Below are 20,921 nucleotides of genomic sequence, written 5' to 3' on the forward strand. Positions count from 1 at the left end.
GTAGTAGTAGTAGTAGTAGTAGTAGTAGTAGTAGTAGTAGTAGTAGTGGTAGTAGTAGTAGTAGTAGTAGTGGTAGTAGTAGTAGTTGTTGTTATAGTATATGCCATGATCTTAAGGCTTTTGCTTAATCACCTTCCTCCCCATTCACTTTACCCTATTGATGTCCTTCCTAAATTTGGTACCAAAACTGACCAGAATACTCCAGATATGAATGGCCTCACCAGGACAGAGTGATAGAATTACCACCTCCTTAATGCTGAAAACTCTGCCTCTCTTAATAAAACCTGAGCTATCAGTAAAATTTTTGTTTTGTTTTGACTATAATCTTAAGAGTATTAATAAATGATAACCTTTTCAATAGTTCAGAGAGGTAGCATATACTTAAAGTTATACAAGTTGTTTTGTTTTGTTTTTTTCTTAAGGGATAGAGTTCTCAATAATGTGATTTAAAAGGCCTAAGGCACTTCCAGTGTGGAAATGGGGGTGTCTTTTGGGTATGCATGTATATGAAAGTAAAGAAAACCTGTCACAAATTTAAACACAACAGCCAAGTATTAAGTAACATTGTCAAAAAATTTAACAGACTGAAGGCAGAAAGACCTGCTGGAAGGAAATGCAGACATGATTGGAAGGAAGAGAAAGACAAAGATGATAGCTAAAGCTGTATTAAGTGTATTTCCCTAGTTATAGGTTTAAAAACAGAAAACAACCCAATAATAGGTATCTTATTACACAGGTGCACAGGTTTTGTTTTTGTTTTGCCAGACCTGTGATTTCATATCTCAGGCAGCTCCTGGTGAGGAATTCCCTTTGTTATTACGTCCCTTAAAAAATAGTTATATGCTAGACAATAATAATCAGACATGAGCATTTATCCTGTTTATTCCAAAATATGTCACTTACATTTCAATAATCCTCTTCATATCCTTTCCTTCAGATCCCAAATTCTGACCCTGTGACTGGGTTCTGATAGATGGATTTATGTCTTGTCTTTCCCAGAAGCATTCCACAAATTCAATTCCTATCCAGTTGCTATCTCTGCTTTATGGTCATTTGGTTTATATGATTATCCTGCTTTTTTATGTTGTCTCTCCCCATCCCTCCCCTATTTGACTGTAATCTGCTTGAGGGGAGGGATTATCTTGCTTGCTGGTATTTGTATTCTCAGTTAGTAGTTTAGTTCCTGGGTTGTATAAGTGCTAACTTACATAAATTAGATTATACATACATACATATATGTATATATACATACACACAAACATATGTGTATTTTTCTCCAAGATTTATGCCTATTGTGTTTGAGTAAATAAGTTTGCACATTTTACTGAATTTCATGGGGATATAGTTCCACATTGAATACCTGATTGTGGAATGAAATTCACAGCTTCACAGTCTGAGTAATTGTTTCTGTCCTCCCAAAGTCCCTCTAGTAAGAGCTTTTTTCTTTTTTCCTTTTTTTTGTCATCTTGGCCAAACTACTGGGAGTAGGTTTTAATTTGTGTTTCTCTTATTAATTGTTTGTTGCATTTTATATATTGTTAATGGTTTAGTTTTCTTGGGTACCTCCTGTTTATATCCTTTGATCATTTATCCATTGGTAAATGGATCTTATTCTTATAAATTTAAATCAATTGCCTATATAGCAAGTCAGTATCAGTTAAATTTGTTATGAGGATTTTCCCCCAATTATTTCCTTTCTAACCATATTACTTTTTGTGTGAAAACATTTTAATTTAGAAAATTCTGCTCCAAGTTTTATTTTTTTTTGTTTTAAAATGCCCACATTTTCTTTAATTTTCAGAATTTCTAGTTTTTCATTTAAAAAAATTGTGACTTTTGGAGGGAGAAATACATGAGTTCAGTTCTGGAAATGTTGAGTTTAAGAGGGCTACAAGATATCTGAGATATGCAGTAAGCAGTTTTATATGCAAGACTAGAAGTCAGGAGAGAGATCAGGGCTGAGTAAATTATTCTGTGAATAATTAGCATAAAGATGATAACTGAATCCAAAGGAGCTGATAAGATCAGCAAGTGAAATCATAAGAAGGGAGAAGAAAAGAGGGCTCAGGAGAAGACCTTGAAGACACTGGTCTCACCTAGAAGAAGATCCAGGAAAGGAAACAGAGAAGTGGTCAGAGAGGTATGACAAAAAACAAAAGAGAGTAATTCAGAAACAGGTATTTCACATCAGGACAGCTTGAGTGGTATCAGAAAAGTTTTCTGTGGCATCTCGGTATAGTTATTTTCTTTAATGTAACTGCTCGTTGTTTCTATGAATTATTTTTTGACCCACCAGTTCTTTAGGATTATTTCATTAGGATGCCATTGAGGTTTAAATCCATTATTCTTTATTACAATTTGTATTGTATTATGTTTAAGAAAAAGATATTTTTCAGAGTTCCACTTTGCTGCATTTGTTTATGAGATTTTTAAGAACAAATACATGGACAATTCCTGCAAATGTTCCAGGAGCTAAAGAGAATTATGTATACCCCAATATATTGCTATTAATTAATTGTCAGAAATCCATCATATCTAACTCTTCTTAAATTCAATCAAGTTCTTTAATTCTTTTTTCTTATTATTGTGGTTTCTGTTAAACATATCCAAATATTAAAGGATCATACTAAGGTTCTCAGATATTAGAATTTTGCTATTTTGCTCTGCATTTGCTCTTTGTTTCCAGTAGCTCTGGGAAGTTTTCTTTTATGATTTCTTGAACTATGGCATGTAGGTTTATTTATTTGGTCATGGTTATCAGGGTATCTGATGATTCTTAAATTATTCCTCCTTTATCTGTCTTCCTGGTCGGCTGTCTTTGATAGTAGATAGATACCTTACATTTTCTTCATTTTTTTTAAAAGATCTTTTGACTGTGTTCTAATATTCTTGGTTGCCTCAGAGTCACTGAATTATTTTTGTTCCATTTTAATTCTTAAGAAGTCCACTAAAACATTGCTTTGGTAAGGTTTTCTACTATCTGATCTTAATTGTTTAAGTTTTCTTTCAATTTTTTTCCTTCTAAACTCTCATTTCATCTAATTTCTTTTAGTCTTTCTTGTAGTCTTTAAGGTCAAACCATTTTTTTCACCTCTCCAAGGTTCCCCTTGAATTTCTTCTGAGTCTTCTCCCTTTTTCTGCTTTTAACTCTTTTGACTTTTCTGTAGCATTCAGTTTACTCATAATTTTTGTTTACTCGTATTTTCAGTGTCAATTTTTTAGTTTGGATTTTGTGTTTAAGTCATTCCACTTTTGGATTCCTTAGTAGGTTGACTTGGCATTGCTTGGCTTTGACCTATATGGTCAGGTGGGCACCATAATCTGAATGGAGTTTCTGATATCAGGTGCCATCCTCTGCCTCAAATCCAGGTTGTATCTCAGTCTGCTTTGTGGCCACTGTGGATTAAAACTTCATTTAAAGCTACATTTTTTTTCCTCTTTGCAAAATCCTCAGAAGGAGCTGGTTCTACCAACTCTACTGTGTTCCCATCAGTCCCCTGTGGAGGTGCAAGAGCACTGAGTGAACTCTTCCTTGTACTGTAGGGCCCTGCACAGAGATCTGAGGACTCAAATATCTCAATGCATTGCTCATGGAGGTCAGGAGGATAGAATCTGGCATCATGTCCAATTATTGGAGGTGGTACTGGCTCATGATGTCCGTACTTAAGTGAGTGTTCTCTCCACACTCCTCATTATCTTCACTAGCTTTTTGTTAGGTTACTGGAATACAAGTTGGTTTCTCTGATTTGAACCCTTTTCTCCCTCACCATGCCCATTCCATGTTTAATAGTGATTGATCTGACTTCTTTAGTTAGACTCCCCTGCCAGTCTTTCCCCTTCTGAATCACTGCCTTGTTGGGGTAAAGGGACTTGGGTAGCTCTGAAGCTATGAGCTATGCCATGCATGGTTACCCAAGAGAGATTGGTCATAGTGATGTGTTCTGGTAAAGGGTGATTTAATGGAGAAAGAAATGACATGCCACTGCAGGATTTTCTAACAGTAGTTCTGGAGGAGACTTTTGAAAGTCCCTTGGATAGCAAAGTGATCAAATCAGTCAGTACTTAAAGAAACTAACTCTGACTCTTCATTGAAAGGTCAAATACTGAAGTTGAGCTTAAATACTTTGGTCATATAATGAAAAGATAGGAAGTATTGGAAAAGACTCTGATGTTGGAAAGATTGAAGGGAAAAGGAGAATGGCATGGCAAAAGATGAGATGGATAGATAGTGTCATGGAAGCAACAAACGTGAGCTTGGACAGACTTAGGGAGAAAGTAGAGGACAGATGGCTCTGTTGTGCATGATCTGAGGGGTCACAAAGAGTCAGACACAACTGAATGAGTGAATCATTACAACAAACCAGCCTCTGCCTTCTTTGTGCTGTCTTTTTGTACAGTTTTTAACTGGACAAAGGAGCCTACTTCCATGTCTTTTCATTTTCCTATAATTAGTCTTTCTACAACCCTTTTCAGATATTCACTGAAGTTGTTGTGGGAGCGCTGGGTTTCTCTCTGACCTTTCACATGGTATTCTTAATATCTCACCATATAGCCTTAGGGGGTTACCTGGGTCATGGGGAAGTTAAATGACTTGCTTAGAGTCACAAAGCTGGTATGTGACAGAGGAAGAACTGGGACTCGGGTTTTCCTGACTCCAAGGTAAATACTTCATGAACTATTCCATGTCACCATAGTAACAGGCTTTGTAAACTGACCTATACTTGTAAGTTGTCTTTGAATAGGGCCACACGATAGAAATAGTCTATGGATCTAAACTGCCCTGTTTCTCAGTTTGTGAATGAATTAATGATCAATTATAATGCATGGGTGGAGGTGGGGTGGGGGAAGGGGGCAGATAAAGAACTTGTTGCAAGTCCACCATGCTATTAGCCAGATTGATTTATTTAACCAAATCACTTTTTATGATTTATCTACACATAGGCACCTTGAGGTAGAATATGCATTGCTGACCTTGCAGGGTAGAAGACTTGGTTTTGAGTCTGTCTCATATATATATATATATATACACACACACACGCACACACACGCATATGACTCTTGTAAGCTCCCTAAACTCAAGACACATGTGACCTGGAGGCAGCAGATCACCCCTGTCCCCCCAAACCTCAGTTTCCTAAGCTATACAGTGGAGACATTAATAGCTCATAGGATTGTAATTGTCAGTGTCAAATGAGACAACATGATTAAAACTAAATCACAATAAAAATGTTAACTATAGTAATAATGGGTGGCTAGATGTCTCAGTGGATGGAGCACTGAGCTGAGTTCAGAGTCAGGAAGACCTGAGTTCAAATGTCTTCTCAGACACTTACTAGGTGTGTGACCCTGGGCAAGTCACTTAAACTCTGTTTGCCTTAATTTACTGGCTAAGAAAATGGCAAATAACTGTAGTATCTTTGCTAAGAAAACTTCATGGACAGTTAGATGTATGGGGTCACAAAGAGTTGAATACAACCGAACAACAAAAACAATAATATTGATAATAATTGAAACAGTAATTGACATAACTATCCTTTTTATTGTTTGGTTCTTTTCTATTTGTTGTTTGCTCATTTTTTTCAACTTCATTTCTTGGTTTTGAATTTTCATTTCATTACAACTACTACCCCTACAGTCAAAAACAACTGTAATTCTCACAGGCACCTTCTCAGCTTGAGTTAAACTGTTTAGCTTTTGTCAGTACAAAAGGGAAAATTGTTTTAAAAATCAACCCTTTGTGTGGTGCTACTATAATGCAGTCACTCATATTTGTTTTATTTCTTAAGACTTTTTTCTTTTTTCTTTTGAGTTTGAAAAGAAGTTAATTATATTTGTATATGCAAAAATTAATCCTAAACATCAGTTTGTGATTAGGTTTTGAATAATTATTTGGGACCAAGCATATTTATTTAATTAAAAGTCACAATTTAATTAAAAACTTCCCTCATTAACTAGATTATTACTATTTGCATCCATTTATTTTCATATCTAGGCAACCTAAGCATATTGGAAAGATCACTGAATTAGTTAGGAAACCAGGGTGGCACTCCTGGATCTACACATATTGATTGTATAACTGGACCTGTCACTTAAACTCTGAGAGCCTCAGTTTCCCCATATGTAAAATTAGGATAATGGCATTTTTCCCATTCTCCTCAATGGCACTATATTCAGAAAATTATTTTGTAAGCTACAAAGCCAAAAGTAAATATGAGCTTCTTTGATCAATATACATTATTATGAAGGGAAATTCCCAAATGATTTCTTTTTCTTAGCAGATGTTAAGAGAATTAGAGTAATAGAATGATAGAATAAAATTGGGAATCTGAACCCTAGGGACGTTTTGACATTTTTTGAGCTAGATTCTTATGCTTTCTTCATCCAGTTACTTCTCCTCTGATAATTGTGTCAGGGTTCAATTAAAAGATTTTCTAAAGTTAATAGTGTGAAGAATAGGTACAAATCTTTTGATACTTTATATTTAATATTGTTAAACTATTTTAAGATCTTCCAATGAAGCTGGATGCTGTAGCAGGCTTACTTCCTCCCTTATCTTGTGGCCACTTCAGGTTTCTTTCCCCTGTTCTTTTCACAGAAAAATACTGATCATGAAGAGTTATCAAGATATAATCTCTTCCTGATATGACTAAGAAAGGAAGGCTTAGATTTATAACATAAGCAGAGGTCAAATTCAATTACCTTTGACATTCTAGGAACACAGGGAACCTATAAACTCAAAAGTATAGATATATTGAGCAAAGTGCCAAGGATTATCTACACTAACAAGGAAAGGGAAAGAATGGAATTTCTCATTTGTTTCAGCTTGTATAACCCAACTCCCATGAAATCTGAAAATCTCTATATTTAGGACTTTCCATTTACAAAACACATTATTCACAATATTGCAAAATACTTGTGTTGGGTTTGTTTGTTTGTTTGTTTTAAGGGAGAAAAAAATGTCATTATGGAAGGACCCAAATAAGATGTCTTTTCACCCATGGGCATTCTTTGTACATATCATTAGATGACTTCTGTTTTTCTGTCTTACTCTACTGGACTTTCTCACTCTATAGGACTTTGCCTGAGTTCTCTTTTGGACATGTTTAGTTTGAGATGTTTACGGGACATTAAGTTGGAGGTATCTAATGGGAAATTATTAATGCAAGACTGGAGTTGAGGAGGAGACTGGAGGGTGGATATGTAGTTCTGAGAATTATCTATCTACATAGTGGAAAAGCCAAGGCAAATTTAGGAAGACCATTTGTAATAAAGATAATTCTGTCTCTATCTCTCTCTCTCTGTCTCTCTGTCTCTGTTTCTCTGTCTCTGTCTCTCTGTGTCTCTGTCTCTCTGTTTTTGTCTCTCTCTGTCTCTCTCTCTGCCTCTGTCTCTCTCTCTCTCTGTGTCTCTCTCCCTCTCTCTCTCCCTCTCCTCATGCACAGTGCCAGACTTTAGTACACCTTTGGTTTTCTATATATGCAGTTTGTCCTAAATTAGGTTTAGACAAACGTCTTACTCCAAAAGTTATAATAAACTGCAAATATATAACTGGCCACACACATCATAAAAATTAAAGTAAAATAAATGGATATACCTGGGCAAATATTGTTGTAGATAAGGGGGTAGGAGAGAAGGGAGCCCAGGACAGGGATACTGCAACACAGCTGTAATGATGCATTACCAGATTAGGAAACCCTATGGCACAATCAGAAGAGAACAAGATTTGGAGACAGAGGCCCCAAGTTCAAATCTCACCTCTGACATTTATCATCTGTGTGACATTGAGTCACTCCTGTAGGTTCTTGATGCTTCAGTTTCCGTATACATTCTAGATGACTTCTCGGTTTTCTTCACTTTCTAAATCATTGATACTGTAACTTCCCTTCCCTTACAGAAAACTTTCACTCACAAATTTCAGATGCTATCATTTGAAAACCCTGAATATCTTTTCTCCCTCAGATAGGAGAAATGTTCTTGACCCACCTAAAGGAGGAAATTTCCTTTGCTCAGGGTCCCACTAATGATAGCCATTACACCCTAATTAGCTAAGTCAACCACTTTGAAGGGATTATTCTAGCCACTTAAAGCTGTCAACAAAATTTGGGCAAAACCTAAGTCCCTTCTTAATTTATACATGTCTGTAGACCAAAACCCAGTGATGTGCTAAAAGGGGTTTCCTCAGAAAAAAAATGAAGGACACAATCCAAAGTTTATTATTATTAATGTTTTCTCCACCACTATATTAAATCTAAGTAATCAACCAAACAGTGAATCAAGCCCTGATTTACATTTGCCTAATTTCTGAGGTTAAAATGCTCACTCTTAACATTTAACAACCTCTAACAATTTTAGTTGCATTGATTTTCTTCATGCAAATGCTTTTCACACAGTGACCCTCTCTACTTCAATTGCCTTTGTTTCTAGTTTATCCAGACTTTGACACTGATGGGATTGCCTTTTTCTTTTTAACTAGGACCAAATCATTTTGATGATTACTATCTCCTTGATAATTTTTAATATCTGATAATGCTTAGTCCCCATTATTACTTTTAGAAAAAAAAAACCAATCTGGAACTCAAAGTTTAAATAAGAAATGTTTAAAAAAATTGGTTTTTACATGCAACTGGGAAATAACATATACAGGCACTGAGGTATAGAAATTCATCTTGCCCTCCTAGAAAGAAAAAGTGGGGACTGGGAGGGTATAAAAGAGAACAGATTGGGAGAAGGGGTATTCAGTAGGCCTGCTATCTTGGGGTAGGGGTAGGGGAAAGATGTGGAGAAAAAACTGTAACTCAAAATCTTATGGAAATGGATGCTGAAAACTAAAAATAAATAAATAAATTTAAAAAAAGGAAAAAAACCAAAAAGTTATTTCACTTGAGATTCTTGATCTTTTTCTCCCAAGATGGATTTCATTATTATTTTGTTATCTTCCATAAAGTAGTACAATTTCATAGTTTCTGTGCTAAATATGTCACTTAATTTAGGGACAATCATCATTTTTATTGTATTGAATATGATCCAAGAAGATAAAAGAATAACTCTTCAATTATTTGTTTTATTTCTATGTGGTGTTTTGCAATTGTAGTCACATAAACCCTGAGTATATCTTGGTACATTGGTTCCTAGATATTTTATTCAGCTCAGCCATCCACACAGGAGAAAACAAGTGGAAGAAGAATGTGTTGATGATATGCAATTGGAAGGAAAAATTAATCAATAAAAAATTGGGAAAAACTGAGTATGACACTGGACTAGGCCCAAGATTGAACAAGAGAAGCAGGATAAATTGGACTCCGTTTGAGAAAGTGTTCAATACTTCTAGGAGCTCCAAGTTATTCCCTGAAACAAGTACTCATCTTTCTAACATCAGTGTGGATCCAGTGATGTTTCATGATGCTAAGTCATGGATTTCTACAGGTCATGGAGACTTGTAGAAGTGGTACATGTAGGGTCCAACATGTTAGTGATGAAGAAACACTCAGGCATGAATTATGTAATCACAGAGGCTTATGCGCATCGGAGAGTGAGGTAGATTGCTCCTGTAGCAAGAGCAAGGAATGACAGCCATACAATGTGTGATTACTGAGTGTATCCTACCATTGTGTGAATATATTCACAATCTCATAAAATAGAGAAGAAGGCCTCTTGATTCTGATTGGAGTGCTTATGGAGATTTTGTGGGGAAATTGATTAGACACACATAGAATGAGAAAGTGTGAATGGGTCACCAGGTTATTGCTGGAGGGAATACCCTATCAGTGAATATGTGATACCATTGAAGTATCAAAATAATCAGCTCTTTTTATTAATTGCCTACTAAAGCCAAGGTTATTTGTGGAACCAAAGAAGACACAGTCTTTAGACCTTCTTGGTATGGAGGGGAGAAGACACTTAAATAAGTATAACAAAAGTTGGATGAAAATGTAGCAAGGAAACTTATGGCTATTTTGACAAAAGAATGGAGACAGAAAAACATGGAGGTGCTTTATGATATTCATTCTGTTCATTGAAACCCAAATATATTTAATCATGATAAATCTCTCCATATTATTTTTAATATTTTAAGCTGTCAGTATTCTACTATATATAATTTGTGTGTATGTATGTAGTATGAATGTGTATTTTTATGTATAAATGTATATATATACATATATGTGTATGTATTTACATTTTTATATTTTAAAATAAGTATCTAGAGGTCTTTGGTTGATTGGTGCATTTCTACCAAAGCACATACATAAATGAAATATCTCACAAGAAAATGTTGGTGACACCCTTTCCTTTTTTCCCTAGAGCTCCTTGCTCTAATTTTTGAAAAGACATCAGCCCATTTATAAGAAATTTAACTATTAAATTCAATTGATTCAAATATGAATAAGAAAAAAAAATATGGGGAATGTATACTTCATTGCCTTTCATTCCAGTTTTTAAAACCAGCTGTCTGAAAATGTGGGTGGGTTGGACTTTCCTCACAGTAGCAAACCTTGTTTGATTTTATATAGTGTTTCCTTTTCATCAACTTGAGTATGTTAGATCAGGCATGTTGCCAGGAGAGCAGTCTATTGATGGCCAAAGAATAATCTTAAGTCAAGTCATCCATCATTTTCAATGTGACTTTAAGATTGAAAAGATCTGATAGCTTGCAACAGTAGTGAGACAGTGTTTAACTCTGGAATCGACCTCTCTCACACAGGGACATTGTCATAGGTGTTATGGGAACCTCTGTGATTATGATGAAAATCATAAGTATGTCCCTCAGCTTCCTCATGTTTAAGATAAAGTCTGAACTAGAAGATCTCTGTGGTAATTTCCATCTCTAAAATTTATAATGCTTAGAATCTTAGCAATTCTTATAACAATATCGGCTTTTGCTAACCTTATTTTACTGAAACTACTGTATAAAAATAAAGACAAAGCCACTTGAAATGAATATGACTTGAAGCTTGAACAAATGGATTAATGAATGAAATAATAATCATTTACTATAATATATATATGTACTTTGCTGGGTACTAATGTGAATAATAATGTTGCTCACATTCTATCCATAAAGGAATATTCATTGTCTCACACAGTTTTCCATTGAGTTTATAAGTTGTTATGTGAATTGATGTTAAGTAGAAATGCTTATACTGTCACTGATCCCTAGACTCAATATGGCCTACATAACATTTAAGGGAGCCTAAGAAATAGTTCTTGAAATTTTCAATGTCATTATTTTCTTTTTTATTTTACTTTTTTGCTTTGTTTTTGGAGGGGGAAAGGTAGGACAATTGGGGTTAGGTGACTTGCCCAACATCACATGGCTAGTTTTTTGTGGTAAGTGTCTGAGGTCAAATTTGATCTCAGGTCCTCCTGACTCCAGGGCTGGTGGTCTATTCACTGCACCACCTAGTAACCCCTAATATGTCAGTATTTTAATAACCACATCAGATTACTTTCCCTGAATAATCCATTGGTGAAAAGATTACATTATTTTTGGTTTTAAAACATGCAATTCCTTGTCATCATCTGTTTAGGCAATCAACCAAATGAGAACTGAAGTTAAGGGAGCTAGGTGGCTTTAGTGGATAGTGCTGGCCTTGGAGACAGGAAAATACGATTTCAAATTCTTTGCCCGCAACTTACTTAGCCATGTGACCTTGGGCAAGTCACATAACTTCTTGCAATCTCAGTTTCCTCATCTGTAAAATGAAGGTCATAATGTCTACCTGATAGGGTTGTTGTGAGAATTAAATAAGATAGCATATATTAAGTGCTTCATAAAACTTAAAGCACAATATAAATGCTAGGGATTATTGTTAGAAAACATTAAAAATTGCTTTCAATGCTAAAACCATGCTTCAGTGAATGCCAATTATTTCTCTTCCTTCTGTCAACTTGATTTGTTTTGGAAAAGGTGAAGTTGTTGCTGCCTTCATCATCATTTTTCAGAAAAAATTTCATTTGGGTAGCCCAAGATGCAGTTGTGAGCCTGCATCTATTTGCTCATTCTAAGTGGCTTTTTTTCTTTGTAACCTCAGTACACTTACCTCAATGTCTGCCACATAGTAAGTGTTTAATAAAAGCTTGTTGATTGATTGATTGAACCTTGGCAGTTGATATCATGAACTGTAGTGCTGAAATATTGTGCTGTTCCAGCTACTTCCAAGACATCTGGAAATGATTGACATGGGATGTCAAGGTTTAGAGGCAATGGGGTGAAATGTTGCATGATGAATATCGGAAGCTAGACGATAATATGGTGTTTACAGTGATAAAAAGGAAAAAGAACCACCCATTCAACCTTGCTACCTGAACGGCAAAGTATTTTTTTTTTTGAGTTAGGAAATTGTGCTTTTGACAATGCACTAGAGCATTCCATTCAGAATCCTTATTAAAATACATGTTTTTGCCCATAATTTGTTATTTTAAAGGTCCATATTGGATTGGCATTTCTTCCTTCAGAAGTTTTCTTCTTCCAACATTGATTTTGAAGCTGTAGTTTTCCATTGTAAGTTACCTATCACGGCATCCATTAGTATCCATATAATTAAGAATAACCCATTTGATTATTTTCACATAAATAGATCTTAATTTGAAACATTTTTCCTTATGAACACAAAGAACCTTCCAATTGCATCTCAATTTTTAAATCTTCATTTAAAAATAAAATCACAGGGAAATCAGTCCAAAGATAATAGTTCACAGTTCCTCATCATTATGGATACAGATGATAATTCTCTTAACATTTCAAAGATGATGTGGGTTATGAATTTGTTTGCACATGTCATATTCATTGCATATAAGTTTTGTTTAAAAGAATAACATTTATGAGTAGTCATAGAAGGATCAAGTCCTAAACATTTCCTCAACCTCCTCTTCTTCCTCCTCTTTTTCTTGATGAGAACATGAAGAAGAGACTGAAAATAATTCTGTTACATTGAAAAAATGTTAGTGTCAAAATTAATTAATTTATAAGTTAATAATTGATAAACATGTTTGAGTAATTATAGCTCAAAGTTGTTTTTGAGAAAATATTTAATACTAATATACAGATCCAGTTCCTATCCTATAAAATAAAAGTTATTGATATGGCTTCTTTACCTGACTACTCATTTTCAAAGAAATCAATAAGAAAAGGGAGAAATAAAAACTTACCCCTAGGAATACTTTCCTTGATATTATTTGATAGTAAAACTGCTTGACTTCACTGGAAATAAATAAAAAAAACCTCTTTGAAACAATATTCTGCCTCCAGTATATGTCAAGGTGAGAAGACAGGAAAACCTTCCAAAGGTCAGACAGTAATGAAGATTTTTCTTTGAGGATGATTCCTTTAAAACTAAAAAACCTTTGAAAAGAGGGAAAAGGTTAAATTTGAGAGATTAATTTACAAGCAACTGTTTTTGAAAGTTTGTGCAATTAGAGTTATTAAATATATATTCCTACATTCATCCGATTTGATTGCTATATCATGGTACTGGACATGCCTTACCCATGTGTGTGTGTGTGTGTGTGTGTGTGTGTGTGTGTGTGTTTGTGTTTGTGTTGTATGTACACAGATAACTTCTACAGTTTGTCTATATATCACAAAATGATAAAAAAGGTACCCTTTAATGCATTTTTAAGTATAAATGGCTATTCTGATATATTGAGAGTTAATTGATCTCATATATAAGATTTTGCAATGTTCCAGAATGGTGATAGAGTTTATGTTTATGGGGAAGAGATGGCTAGAGGGCTGAGAGTGAAGGGAAACATGGTGTTTGGGGCTTTCCTGAAATAGTGCTCTAGGAGAGATAGTTACTAGTCAGGACAGTGGGGTGCTGTGGCAGAATTTTCTCCATGGTTGTTAGTTAATGAGACTATTGAGAAGATGGCAAACATTTAATTGGTAGCTGTTCATGTTCTCATGGTCACACTTTTTGAACAAATTAATAAATCTATACTACTTTCTAAATTGCATGAATATGTACTCTTTGAAGCCAGGCAAAGTTTCCATTTTTTTTTCTCTTGTTGAATGACCAGCACAGAGTAGAAGCTTAGTAAACGATTGATTATTTGATGTCAAAAATTTAATATTACAGAGTACATTTGTATGCTGGTAGACTTCTGACTTCACTGGTGTTGATTCTTCTTCTGTCAGTGCACACAGTGCTAGATCAAGGTATTGTCAGCCTTGACTTTGGTCTTGTTTCTAAGAAACATTGTGAATTAATTCTTCAGCACCCTCACAATTATGTTCTACTCTCCAGTGTAAATTTTCTCTTTGCAAACTTGGTGTAATCTAAAACTTGGTGCTTCACCATCCAAATTATCCTTAGTACCATGTTTAATTCCTTAGTACCATTAATTTAATTAGTACCATTTAATTAATTAACATTTAAGTGCAACCAAAATTCTGATGTTTTTATTGTTGTTCATTTGTTTCACTTGTGTCTAACTCTTCATGACTCCATTTGGGATTTTCTTGGCAAAGATTCTAGAGTGGTTTGCCATTTCCATCTCCAGGTCATTTTATAGATGAAGAGATTAGTCAAATAGTGTTAAATGACTTGACCAGAGTCACACAGCTAGTAAGTGTCTGAGGCCAGATGTGAACTCATGAAGATGAGTCTTCCTAACTCCAGGCCCAGCATTCTATTTGCTACACTACCTAACTGCCTTACTCTGAACTCTGATATTAGGGTCTAAATATAATGGCTCCATTTTCCTTCATAGTTAAAGGTGTTTGTTAAAAAAAAACTGTTGCAAATCATTTTTGTCATCATCCTATTTTGGTTTTATCATTTCATTTTCATAATTAAATGCAGTAGAGGTAATTTTATGTATTTAGGTATCCACCAAGCTTTCTTTAAACTGGTTTTTACTTCCATGGCTTCTTTCAGTTTTATATAGCAATACTGCTTATAGTTTTCCATTATTCATCATCAGAAGAGTTTGCAAAAAAATTTACATTGTAAATCAGTTCATATTCCAAACCAGGTATGGCCCTCAGCTTCCATATATCTCCACCTGTTGATTAATCAAGTATTTGGTAGGTTCATTGGAAGAATTGTTTTTATCAGTTAAGCTTATTAAATCATGTACCTTGTGACTGTAAGATTTCTTCTATTTGCATTCTATTTTATCATAAAAATGAAATGTATACATATATGCATATATTTGCATATATATACATATGCATATATTAAATTCTGATTTCAAATTGTCAATGTGGAGTATTTCTCCGATATGTGTCTGTGTATGCATATATATATATATATATATATATATATATGTTATAGATCATTTCAAGTCAAGAAGCATTTGTTAAGCATCTACTATGTGCCAGGGTGTTAAGCACTGGATATAAAAAAATAAAAACAAAATGACAGAACATGCTCTCAAGGAACTAATAGTCTAATAGGGGAAATACTGACATATAAGCAAGCTATATACATCATCAATTTGAAGATCCTAGCTCTAGGGGGATTGGGAAAAAGGCTTCTTCTAGAAATTTTAACTTGAATGAAGCCAGAGTAAACCAGGAAATGGAGATGAAAGAGAGAATTCCAGACATTGGTAGCAGCCAATGAACATGCTCAGAAATGGGAAATGGAGTGAGTGTCTTATTTGAGAAACAATGAGGAAGCCAGTGTCACTGGGTTGCAGAGTGGGTATGTAAGATGTAAGAAGATTGGAACATCCTAACTTATGAATGACTTTGAATGCTCAACAAAAGATTTTCTATTTCATCCCAGAGGTAATAGGGAGCCATCAAAGCTTATTGAATAAAAGTGATGAAAATTGTCAGATCTGTGCTTTAGGAAGAGTAATGTGATAACTGAGTAGATGGGAAGGACATGAAGGAGGGAGACTATCCAAAAGGCTAATGTAGTGGTTCATATGTAAAGTGATAAGGGACTAGAAAAAGGTAATGATAAGGAGTGTTGGGGGGAGAAGGGGAACTATATGAGATGTTATATAGGTAAATCATTGTTGATTGATAGCATCAGAGACCAGATTGGATTTTGGAGGATTAGAGAAAGTGAAGAATCAGGGAAAATACCTAGGTTGTAAGCCTAGGTCACTGGGAGGATGGAGTGCCTTTGACAACAATATCAAAGTTGAGAGGAAGAGAGATTTTTAGGGGAAAACATGATTTTCAATTCAAGTTTCCCTATATTGAGATTAAGATATGAATGAGATATCCAGATGTAATGGGAATTTAAATTTAAGATTCAAGGTTTGATATGTTGAGTTTAATATATGAATGAGATATCCAGTATCGAAGATTTGAGAATGGAAATTAGGAAAAGATAAGTAAATGGAGAACCATTATTTCAGAGATTATTACATGTGCATGTATCTATATATTTACATGTATGTATGTATGTATGTATATCAGAAAAACGCTGTAATAGACAAAAGTTGGGCTCAGAATTAAACAGAAAAGGGGACTGAATTCCATTCAGGAAAAGGTAATGTTCCTTTAATGACCCAAAACTTTTCACTTGAGAAAAAACCCAAACTTTGAAAACAAACATTTTGCTAGTTGTTCTATAACTGTTACTCATTAATTCTCCAATATCCAAAGAAAATTAAATATGAATATTACTCAGAGAGTATTGAACAGATAGTGAGTATAAGGAGCTACAGAACTAGAGTAATAGAGGTGTCTGTCTGCCTTGAATTTCATCCCATTAATTCCCTAAAGTCTTGGGTAGGAACTTTGACAAGAGTCAAACAAAGTACAACATTCAAAAAATAAGGCATCCAGAACATTGGACCAATACCACACAGGCTTCTTTGTGGAAAACAAATGGGAATATGTCAGTGAGAATTGCTGAGTCTGACTGGCACAGATGGGTAATAACTGCAGTCATTTATGGTAATATCCACACCCAGAGATGTTGGAACCATTTGAATATGGGGATAAATTCAGGTAGCAATTCCTTCATTTTAGGATCAGCCCCAAGAGGGGCAATTTCCTCTACCAATGCCAATCAATACTGCTATAAACAGTGAGGAATTAAGCAATTTCTCCAGAGTCACGCTATGTGTCAGAGGCTGGACTAGAATGTAAATCTTTATAATTTTAATATTGTCTTTATTCAATGTACCATGCTGCCTCCCAAATTCTGAATGTTGTATAAAACTGCAATAAAGCATTTCACTTCCTACTTGATCCCTTTCTGATCCATGACCCCAGCTGCTAGTATCCCTCCCTTACCTACTTTGGAAATACCTATGTAAAGAAATAATATTTACCTAATTAGTTAAATAATATACTCATTTATTTACATAGGTAAATATTATTTCCTTGCTAGAATGAGGGCATATACTCCTTGAGGACAAGAAGCACCCTACTTGATTTGTTTTTGTCTCTTAAGACATTCCTTGGCATTTAGCAACTGATTGCTAAATGTGTATTGGATGATTTGATATTGAAAATCTAAGATTAAAAAGTACTCTTGGTAAACTGAAGGATATGCAACTTCATTAAGTTGACTCCTTCCCCAACCAATGCAGGGCCCTCAATTCCTCATCTTTGGCAGAAATTTCTGAATGTTGTTTTCCATGACTTTTCCACAGAGATTGAAACCAGTGTGCTCTTCTTGGCTTACTCATTCATTCCTTTTCTTCTTTTAGTAACTCATTCTGAGCAATGAATATCTTTCATTGCCCTCTTCATCTCCAATCCTACTTTCATTCTTCATTGTGATTTGGAGGTAATACTAGGCTCTCCAGTTGCCAGTGGGCAGTTGGTAATCGGCAAACTACAGTAGGCAAAACTACAAAAGCTCTGACCAAATAAAAAAGCTTTCAAGTTACATACTCGCAAATACTTTAAACAATCTTTCAGAGGACTAGCCTAGCTAAATGTAGAAAGGTGAATTATTAGAAGGTAGACCATGTGGTGATCAATTTCAGGGGAAGGGATAGGCACATTATCCCAGGCAATGTACACATAGTCCATATGGAATTTATAACATAACCATTTCTTTACATCTCATGTTATTTCACAGATTTTTTTTTTTAATTTGAGATGATTCTCAAAGTACTCGTTTTTTCCCACTTCCAAAATTCCATGACCCTCTAAATTAGAGGATTATTATTTTATGAATTATTTTAATTCATGCTGTTCTATTGCTTTATGAGACTAACTTGCAATTAACCAGCTCATGCAAGCATTATTTTACCTCTTAAAAAAAACAAACCTTGAATCATATTTAAAACTAATTATAAAAAATGAGAGAATATGAGATTTTAGAGATCTTGATCCTTTAATTGGTACAAGTATGGCAATAAATGTATTTATAGATAGTTTCTGTAGAGTTTGAAAAGTTTATTCTTGTTTGGCACGGGCTCTTCCTAAATTTTGTAGATGTGGTTTAGCCTGGCTTTAAGCTCAATTTTGTTGTTGTTGTTGTTAAGTGAATCATTTGTGTCAGTACCCATGTAGTACTGCATTCATTATTCAGAAAATAAAGAAATGCTTTACTTTTCCTAATAGAATGATTTAGAAGGTGTTGAGCTAGAAAAAAATAAAAAAAGGTGATCCAGTACAAAGGAGCAAATGAAATAAGGTGTACCATTGTAATTGATAGAAAGGAAACCTAAGATTTAAATCTTTAAAAAAATAAATTTCAAAAACAAAAATAATGTTGGTACAAAATAATGTAATGGGAAGAGCAAGGTAGTTCCAATACAAATTAAAGTTTCTTGAAGCAATCTGATGGTTTTGTTCTGAGTGGGATGGTTTTATCATTAGATACAAGAAGAAAAAGACCATCTCCTTAAAACAAGAGTCCTCTGGCATGGCCACACCCAATAATGCAACTAGGATTATTGCAGAAAACATTCAAATAACATTGGAAGTGATACTGCTCTGATCAAATTTAGATATCTATCCTGAGTGAATTTCAGAGATCAACACATTTCCAGGCAACCATGGTGAACATTAAAAAGAGTTTTCTTTCAAAATCTTTTTTATTTTTATTTTTTAAATCATTTAAATATCTGGGTATAATTGTTGGTTGGCTTATAAAAAATCTGTATTTTTAAAATTTGATTTTAATTTGTATTGTGTAGTTCTGGGCCCTAAGATCTTGTTTTATGCTAAGGAAATGTCTCCATCATTTCTGAGTCATTTATGCTTTCAAACAGTGATGTTCAATATCTGTTTATTCAACAGAGTTCTTCGGGTGATTTGATGATTCGGAACATTCAGTTAAAACATAGTGGGAAATATGTTTGTATGGTACAAACAGAAGTAGACAGTGTTTCATCTGCAGCGGAGCTGATAGTAAGAGGTAAATGTTAGTAGCTACTTTTTCTGTTTCTTTAATTAATCATCTCTAAGTGAATAGAGCACAATAATAGCACATGTTTATTCACTCTGTTTATTTCTGCTTCATAATGGTTATATTCCAAATGTATTTACTGGTTTACAGTAAATACTGTATTTTCCTGTACTCACCAGTCAGACTAGTAGCTCCTTAAGGGCAGATTTTTTGTATCCTCATGGCTGCACATAATGTCTGGCACATAGTAAGTGCTTAATAGGTAGATGGTGCAGTGGGTAGAGCACTGGGCCTGGTTTTAGGAAGATTTAAGGTCAGATCTGCCCCCAGATGCTTAATAGTTGTGTGACCCTACACGAGTCTCTTTACTGCTCTCTGACTCGGTTTCCTCAACTGTAAAATGGGGGTCCTGGAAGCACTTCCTTCCCAAGATTGTTGTGAGAATCGAATGAGACAATATTTGTAAAACACTTAACACAATGTCTGGCACAGAGTTGGGCATGTGATGCATGTTTACTCCCCCCTTCTATTCCCTTCCATTCCATTATAAATGTTGATTAACTACTTAACTAATTGAGTGTATGAATTTGTTCTGACTTAGATCTAATGGCAGTCTATTATGAAGTTGTTTGAGAGGACAGGTACTAATTTAAAGAAATAAAAATCTTTATATATGTACTTGCACACTTTAATTGGTATTCCACAGTCACAAGCTAAGATGATGTGTTTTTAAGTATTCCATTAGCTCAGAGATGTGTTGGAAGTGTATTTGTATTTTTTTTAATACACCCCAAAAGAATCAGGATTTTCTAGAATGTGCTTTAGGAAACAGACCTCACCGCTCTCCCGTGCTGATTTGCTGCTGTGCTGAAAAATTGCCCCAGTACATCCCAGGGTAAAACAGCTTTAGATAACAAATTGGTGGACCACAGAGATGCATTACTAGATTACTGGATGATGTTGGGCCTGAAATAAAAGACATCAAATTTGGAGAGGTACAAAGATCCTGCTGCAAAAAGGTCTCAGAAAGAATGTGACATCTGTAATCGCTTAATGTTATAGTCTCAGAATGACTGCCTTCCCCACTGGATTTCATACTTTTCAAACAACAGACAGAATTTCAATCCATGTTAAAAGAAATAGTGGTATTTTTATTCCCAGTTAAATGACCTTTTCCCTAAGAGCTGGAGAAATTGGAATCCATCAGAGGTATTCAAGGGGTACTCTTATGTGTTGTTTTCTTTTGTATTAGACTTTAACTCTTCTCGAAGAGTTAGCACTCATGTACACAAAGGTGTCTGAAGAGATTAGCATGACTATTTCATCCCCTGGCCAGTAGATGAAAATCTTGTTTGTTGGCTTCCAAGAGTGAATCCCTTTATATATAATACAAAATTCTTTATTTTGTCTGTCTTGGCTAGGTTCCCCTGGGCCACCAGAAAGTGTTAAGGTGGATGAAATAACAGACACCACAGCACAACTGTCCTGGAAAGAAGGTACAGACAACCATAGCCCTGTCACATCGTATGTCATTCAAGCCCGGACTCCTTTCTCAGTGGGCTGGCAAATAGTTACAACAGGTAACAAGACAAAAAGAAATTCTTACCATTGAGCTGTATTTCAAATTCTTATACTATAGAGTAA

The 20,921-nt window shown here is 34.8% G+C and overlaps 1 protein-coding gene across 2 annotated transcripts in view; it reads left to right on the forward strand.

Moving 5' to 3' along the window:
• The window catches only part of CNTN3 (contactin 3), a 449,736-nt gene that overhangs the window by 389,114 nt on the left and 39,701 nt on the right, over positions 1–20,921 (forward strand). For both annotated transcript variants that reach the window (XM_069084081.1, XM_069084082.1), the window contains 2 exons: positions 19,169–19,286; positions 20,699–20,857. In XM_069084081.1, coding sequence (XP_068940182.1) covers positions 19,169–19,286; positions 20,699–20,857 — 277 coding nt within the window. The remainder of the gene's footprint in view (positions 1–19,168; positions 19,287–20,698; positions 20,858–20,921) is intronic.

The sequence above is a fragment of the Petaurus breviceps genome, unplaced genomic scaffold (genome assembly GCF_028583685.1).
Source record: "Petaurus breviceps papuanus isolate PSGF00001 unplaced genomic scaffold, PetGlider_PUasm1.0 174, whole genome shotgun sequence".
Lineage (NCBI taxonomy): Eukaryota > Metazoa > Chordata > Mammalia > Diprotodontia > Petauridae > Petaurus > Petaurus breviceps.